The sequence below is a fragment of the Chenopodium quinoa genome, unplaced genomic scaffold (assembly GCF_001683475.1).
Source record: "Chenopodium quinoa cultivar QQ74 unplaced genomic scaffold, ASM168347v1, whole genome shotgun sequence".
In the NCBI taxonomy this organism is placed as follows: domain Eukaryota; kingdom Viridiplantae; phylum Streptophyta; class Magnoliopsida; order Caryophyllales; family Amaranthaceae; genus Chenopodium; species Chenopodium quinoa.
Genome location: NW_018744582.1, coordinates 1,512,131 through 1,518,899, shown reverse-complemented (window position 1 = coordinate 1,518,899; position 6,769 = coordinate 1,512,131). Strand labels below are relative to the sequence as shown.

At 34.3% G+C, this 6,769-nt stretch overlaps 1 protein-coding gene across 2 annotated transcripts; it reads right to left on the bottom strand.

The window, feature by feature from the left end:
• Positions 1-1,184: 1,184 nt before the first annotated feature.
• On the bottom strand, positions 1,185-5,271 carry LOC110699254 (syntaxin-31-like). Of its 2 annotated transcripts, none has more exons than XM_021876745.1 (6): positions 4,801-5,271; positions 2,533-2,780; positions 2,293-2,438; positions 2,099-2,140; positions 1,747-1,938; positions 1,185-1,549 (listed from the first exon to the last, which is right to left on the bottom strand). In XM_021876745.1, the coding sequence occupies exons 1-6, from the start codon at positions 5,045-5,047 to the stop codon at positions 1,390-1,392; spliced, it is 1,035 nt and encodes a 344-aa protein (XP_021732437.1). In that variant the 5' UTR covers positions 5,048-5,271; the 3' UTR covers positions 1,185-1,389. The 2 variants fall into 2 exon arrangements, with proteins under 2 accessions (XP_021732437.1, XP_021732438.1); XM_021876746.1 differs by having other exon boundaries at positions 2,099-2,137; positions 4,801-5,269.
• Between the last annotated feature and the right edge of the window lie 1,498 nt (positions 5,272-6,769).

Below are 6,769 nucleotides of genomic sequence, written 5' to 3'. Positions count from 1 at the left end.
TTCAATACAGTAAGAATTATTAAACTAGGCATCCTATTTCAAACAACAAAGGTAAGACAAGAAAGAGAACTTCCATTACTTAGTTAACTTCTTAGTTCGTAGCAACGAAAAACAAAAAGAACTCAAAAGAGAAGCCACCAACACCAGCAACACGGGTACTTTAGCTTTTAAGAGGAGAGTGGTAGAGTCGTAGAGCTATAGATATTTAATAGAATGATATAGTCCAACACGGTAGGTTAAAGATGATAAATATAGCTATAAAGTTGTCATATGATAAAAGCAAATGTGAATAACACAAATAAAATTGGAAAACAGAGCCATAGAGGTAATATATACTTCGTATATCTTACTACTTGTACTAATTTTTTGAATAATGAACGAAAAGTGAAAGAAAATCATCCATGATAGGTTATTGTTTCCCTTTTCTTGTTCCACTAATCCACCAACGCAACTATCCTTTCGTTTCATTATTTGAAAGTTGATATAACAGAGAGCATTAATTTACAGTTGTAATGATTCGGCGACAATATATTTTTGGTAGAACAGAGAAAATTTAACATTATATCTCATCTTACTAGAAAAAATTTGGGGACAAACTCACCGACAGAGGAAGAGGGAACACCATAAAGCATAGAGTTTGCTTAGTGCACACAACATTTCATTTCAGGCGCAACAGATTGATTAAATTAATTAATTGATGTGAAGTAATCGCGTCAAGTTTTCAAGATACAAACACACAAAATTGACAACGAAGAATGCAACTTATATCCAGCCAGAGTAAAGTGACAAATTCGCATTATCAAGAATTTTGATATTCTACAAGACTAGCCAAGCTACAAAATTTTTATGCAATTCCCAGACTTCTGGACACTATAGATTTGTAGTGATCAAATCTCATAAAATGGAGCAAAAGAAATAAATCTAGACAATCATCACATGTTTTCCAATGGCCATAAAAATAAAATTAAATTAATTAATTAATTAAAAAAAAAAAAAAAAAAAAACCCACAGGCCACAGCAGGTGCGGTGTAATGGTCTATGAGGTCCTCTGATCTCTTTACAGGCTTCAAAGCACAAAAAATAGGGGTTGTTCGGTTGGTTTAATGTTAAAAATAAAAATAAAAATAAAAATAAAAATAATAATAAAGAAAGAAAGGACAATCAACTTTTGAAAAAAAGGTGCATTAAAAGAGAAATTGCTTTCGATATGCTGTAAAACTTCAGAAATGCTGCTTACAAAAAATGCTTCTCTCAAATCAAATACTCGTATTCAGGAACCTATTTCTATTTACATGACATGGTATATTGGTAATGCATAAAAGGTTGGTAATTCAGATGGGAACTAAATAAAGAATGTGACAGATCCCAGACTGCAAAGGCTTTTACAAACTAAACAATAAAGAAGATAAACACCACCAAGAAAAAAATTAAAACACCAAATAGTTTGAATAGCAAGGACCTGTTTGATGATATACGAGTTAAATATTTCAGTACAGCACTGTGAGCACCTTCCACATTGCTCAGAGACTCTTCCATGTTATCGTCAATCCTAGTTGCAACAAAGGTCTAATTAGAAATTATGAGCAATTTAGGAGTCAAACTAAATGCAAATGGTTGAGCTCTACGGATGACTATACACCCAAACGATTGTGATTTTAAACAACCTGGAGGGTGATGATTATTTAAAAAAATGCCAGCATAAACCTATGGTTTATAGAAGGTGATGAATACAGTTACAAGACCAACCTAATTAGAAGCTCCCCCTGATGCGCAACCGTTGTCGCCAAATGCGTAAAGATCCCACTTAACTCTGAGATTGTAGATTCTACACTCTGAAGAGCTGTGGCACGATAATGATTCTCTTGCTGAGGAGCAGATTGCTGAAGCATAGACATTTCCATGTTGTTGGATGGTATAGTCTCGGTACCCATCCTCCGCCTGCAGTAGCAAATTCCAAGTAATATAAGGCAATGGTTACCTCTCAAGAGTCTCAACTCTAAAGCAGTACACATGATTAACTTCAGCTAAAAACTAAGCATCTGCTACTAACTTTAAACAACTAAGCAAGAAAAAAACTAAATTTGGTTAAAGAAAATACCTAAGTTGACTCCCGGCCTGGACTCCACTTGATGATTGTCTGCTGGGCAAAGCACACAATGATTAGAAAATTGATGCCGATAGTCAGAACTTATATTAATGCCTACAACAGATGCAATGCAAGAGGTTGCTGTAAAGATATGTAATTGCATTATAAACATAGCAGGTATAAAGATTATGGACGAAATTACTGACAGGGTAGGTTGCACACTTGCAGAGACATTTGATGAATTCGACCATGGAGGTGGCTCATTTATGGCTTTAGCAGAACGCTGAAACGGATTATCTCTAGATGCATTAGCTGAAAATAACTGTTTCCTGGTTTCATGAGCCTTGATATTCTGTAAAGCATAAGAAAATGACAAGTACGTTAAAAAAATACTATGTAATATAAAGCACAACAGTGAATTCAAACTTCCACCACGTTAGACATGCCTCTGTTCTAGTAGTCAATACTTCCTGGAACTGCTTTGTAGCTGCCATTAGTCTGTTTTTTATGTCATCACAAATAGCCTTTGCATGAATGGCCTTATCATCTGAATAACTTTTAGTTGTTTCACTGTTTTGAAGATTTTGTAGATCTGCAACTGCTACATTGAGTGCCGTAATATCGTCTTTAATCAACGCTGTTAGCTCTTGTATCTCTTTCGTAGGATCGTTAAACATAGAAGACGTCTTTGCCACTAAAAAATTATGAAAATATATAAATTAATATCAGATATGTATAATCTGCTTTTATTAATTCAGTATTGACTTGTAAGCACCATAAATAAAGTCAAATTAGGAAGGTGAAACAATGATTCTTATACCACTGCAGATTTAAGGCCATAAGCACAAGGCACAACTGCACAAAACGAATGCCATCTCTTTGGAAATAACTGAATAAGGCTATGGTGAATAAGGAGGTTGCGAAAAGACTTAAAAGAGGGTTTCAAGGGTGCAAAAAGATTTGAACACCAGCTTTAGTTAAACTTTTCAGCGTCACAGATATATACGAGTTAAACATGAAAGCAGAGCAGATCACTATAACAATACACTAATTAGCACTACCTCCCTATACATAGATCATAAAGTCCTTGCAAACCATGCATTGATGACTACCAATTGAAACAGATGGTTTAACAGCACCCACCCCGCCTCCCCCCCTCCAAACCCCCAACCCCCCTCTTTATCCCCAACCTAAGAAACCAGTGAGAGAACTTAGGATTTAGCAACTACAAAAAGAGAAGAAAGTACAAGAAAGCAAAAGTCTCTTAGGCTAAAAAAGACAGAGAATCAGTACACTTGTTTTTCCCCCAACCCCCCCCCCCCCCTCCTTCTCTCCCAGCCCCAAGTTTTCAAATATGCTGGACCTCCAATAAAATTATTACCAAATGGTAACCAAAGTAAATCCTTATTAAAATCAAACAAATGAATATTCTTACTCACCACTTTAGCACTTACTACATGCTCTCCTAGTCTCCTATACAGAAAATCACACCTAAGATGAAACAAACACATCATGCGTAGACAAAGTACACAGTGATCTATATGTACATAGAATTTTAAGTTGTCAAGAACACTACAAATAGTGGTAAAGCTCAACCTCTCGCCTTTCTAATCAAGCCTTCCCAGAAATCACCTGAGTAAAACTGCTAGTGATATAGTGCTTTATTTGACACCAGCACAAACTACATTGATTATTCATATACACAACAAGTCTACATTACATACTGAATACATCAATATAATAACTGTTTGTTTTAACATAGATGCCGTTTGAGTGTCGGACATGAGTATCGATCAAGAATCTGACATGAATCACTCTTTACTTGAAGAAAAGGAGACACAGTTTCAAATGTCCAAAGTTGATATATGGTGTGCAGACATGGGATAAAGTGTACGATTACTTTTAATGTTTTTACGCTAAAATTAATATGCAAAACCACCCGATTGGAGTTTCAACTATCTAACATAGATATTGAACTAAAAAACTATGAAGTACAAGTGTACAACTAGCAAGTAAGACGTGGAGCAATTTGTATACAGTACCCCGAATCCCTAATAATAAACTACTCACACTACCTTAAGGCATAAATTGTAAATTCAAATTACTGCACTATTATTCCATCAGACATGAACTGTTCTTTCTCAACTCCGGAAAATCCTAGACAATTCTACTGAACCAAATTTAACATTGTATAAGTAGTAAAAGATTTTAATGGTCAGGGGTATGATTCATAAAGTGTGCAAAGCTAATTGTCCTAACTAGTTTGGGACAGGGAGAATAGTTCATTGTAACAATTTCACTTTTTCACAATTCATATACAAACATTAATCTCAATTATCTAATGTTGTAATAAGGGAGATGTGACACTAAATTTTCCCGTAATCTCAAAACATTATGTGTTTATTCAGATAAGGACAATAATATTATACTTAATCAACTCAAAGTTCATATGTTAATCAACCCATTTCATCCCTTTTCAATCCTAAGTACAGAAATCCCTAATTTTACCTAAACACCACTAAAATGTGAAATATGAGATTCCAAATCAAAAATGACAAATCAATAAAATCAAGTTTTCAAAACCCTCAAGTTTCTTGGCAGCATGAAATCAAACTCAGCAGTAATTCTACAATACAAATAGCTAATAATCACATAAATCAAATACCAATCGAATTAAAAGTTCGAATAATTAGGGTGTTTAGGATGATAATTACTTTGGGAGAGGCGGGCGATTTTCCGAGAAGCTTCGTGGATACCCAACCCGATTCGAGAAGCCTTCATATTGAATTCGGATCTAGTAGACGACGAGGGTGTTTGCTCCGCCGACTGGTTCGCCGTAGTAGGATGAATTCCGGCGGAATTGACGGCAGCGGAAATGCCCTCGATCTTCATCAATGTTTCTGATAATGATTGGAATTCTGCCGTGCGATCCCGATAAGATGTGATTCTGACGGAAGCCATTGATGAGATTGATGAGAAGTTTGGGAAGGATGTAGGGGAAGACTGAAATTTGGTGGGTAGAGGAAGGAGGAGAAGAGCTGATATTCGGACAAGAGTTTAACAGTTGGAAATGGAAGTTGGGATTTCTCTTTCGATGCCTTTGCCTTTGCCTTTTCCCTCCATCTCCCACCTCTATTTGGGTGGCAAAAGAATAAAATTTGAGAGCAAATAATGATCGAGGATATGAGATTCAATAATCTAAACTAGTCAATCATGGGCCGAGTCGATTATCTTACTACTTAGAGTTGGGCATGGATCAAGAGGTGTTTGTGACGGACATAAAAATGGTCCGATTTGTTATAAGACATAAATCTAATATAAGGTGGGTATGTTAGGTCATTAGGAGGTCATAAACCATCCATGGATATTACTTTTTAAATTTTGGCAAAATGTTTGACATAAGCATGAGCATTGCGGTTTGAGCAACACGTCAACATGCTCGCTGGCCAAAAATCTACAAAAATTATCGAGGGTTTGTTAACATAGCACCACGTGTGGTCCAAGTCATGCATAAGGCCCTAATTGTGAACGATCAACATGTTTTTTTCTTGGCTCTTATAAGTTCGTGCACACAATTTGAATAAGTTCATCTACAAGCCCTAATGTTAGGCAAGTTTGGATAAGTTTGTGTACAAACTTGAAAATATCCAATACCTACTAGACATTTTATAACCATAGGTAAGTTTATGTATAATTGTACAAAAGATATTAATTTCAGATTTTCAGCTAATATAATTCATTGATGATTTATTTGGCTCTGGATAATCAAATACACATAAGATATTTAATTTTATCCAATCCATTAATGTTTTGGCTATAAAAAGTCTAACGCACATACATCACCTTTGATAGATAATTAGGTGTTAGACTCACAATTAAGATTATATACATAAGATACTTAATTTCAACTAATCCATTGATGATTTGGCATTGAAAATCCAATACACAAACATGACTTTTGATAAATAAATAGGCATCTTATAATTGTGGATAAATTCCTCTTTCTACAATTATCTTTTATGTGGGTGATCTGAAATTTATTTGAGGATACATAGATGATTCCTAAGAGAATTCAGTGCCTTTTTACCAATGACCTTTTTTATTCTATTTTATTTAATTAGTGTAAAAAATAATACGTGTATTAATTAAATACTGCTTTCATGCTTTTTATTTCATTTCAGACTTATGTCTTAGCATTATAATACAACTAAGAGAATTAGAGAACTGTAAATGCTAAGTTTGTATAAGTTATTTAGACTTTATAAAACTTACTAGGAAAAATGGAATCAATGCATATACCTACCATTTTACTATTTTGTGTTGCAAAAAGTAATCTTTCTTGAAAAATAGAAAAAGAGCCCTCATATTTAATTTAGAAAATATTATTGGTTTATTTAGTTTTTTACACCTCCTAGTATATTATATGTTGTAAATCTTAGGATGCCGATTTGTCAAATATTAGTAAGAACATACGCATGACAATGCGCTCCCTCCAAAAAGTACTCAAATCATCACAAAAATAATTGTTTTACCAAGGTGTTTTTTTTTTGACATTAGCATAACTTAAATAAATTACAAGTTAAAAGTAAAGCTAATTAAACTAGTTCGACTATGATTCGCTAACCTATGTGCCCGTTGTACCTGATCTCTATCCACTTTTAGGATATTACAACATTGAAAATT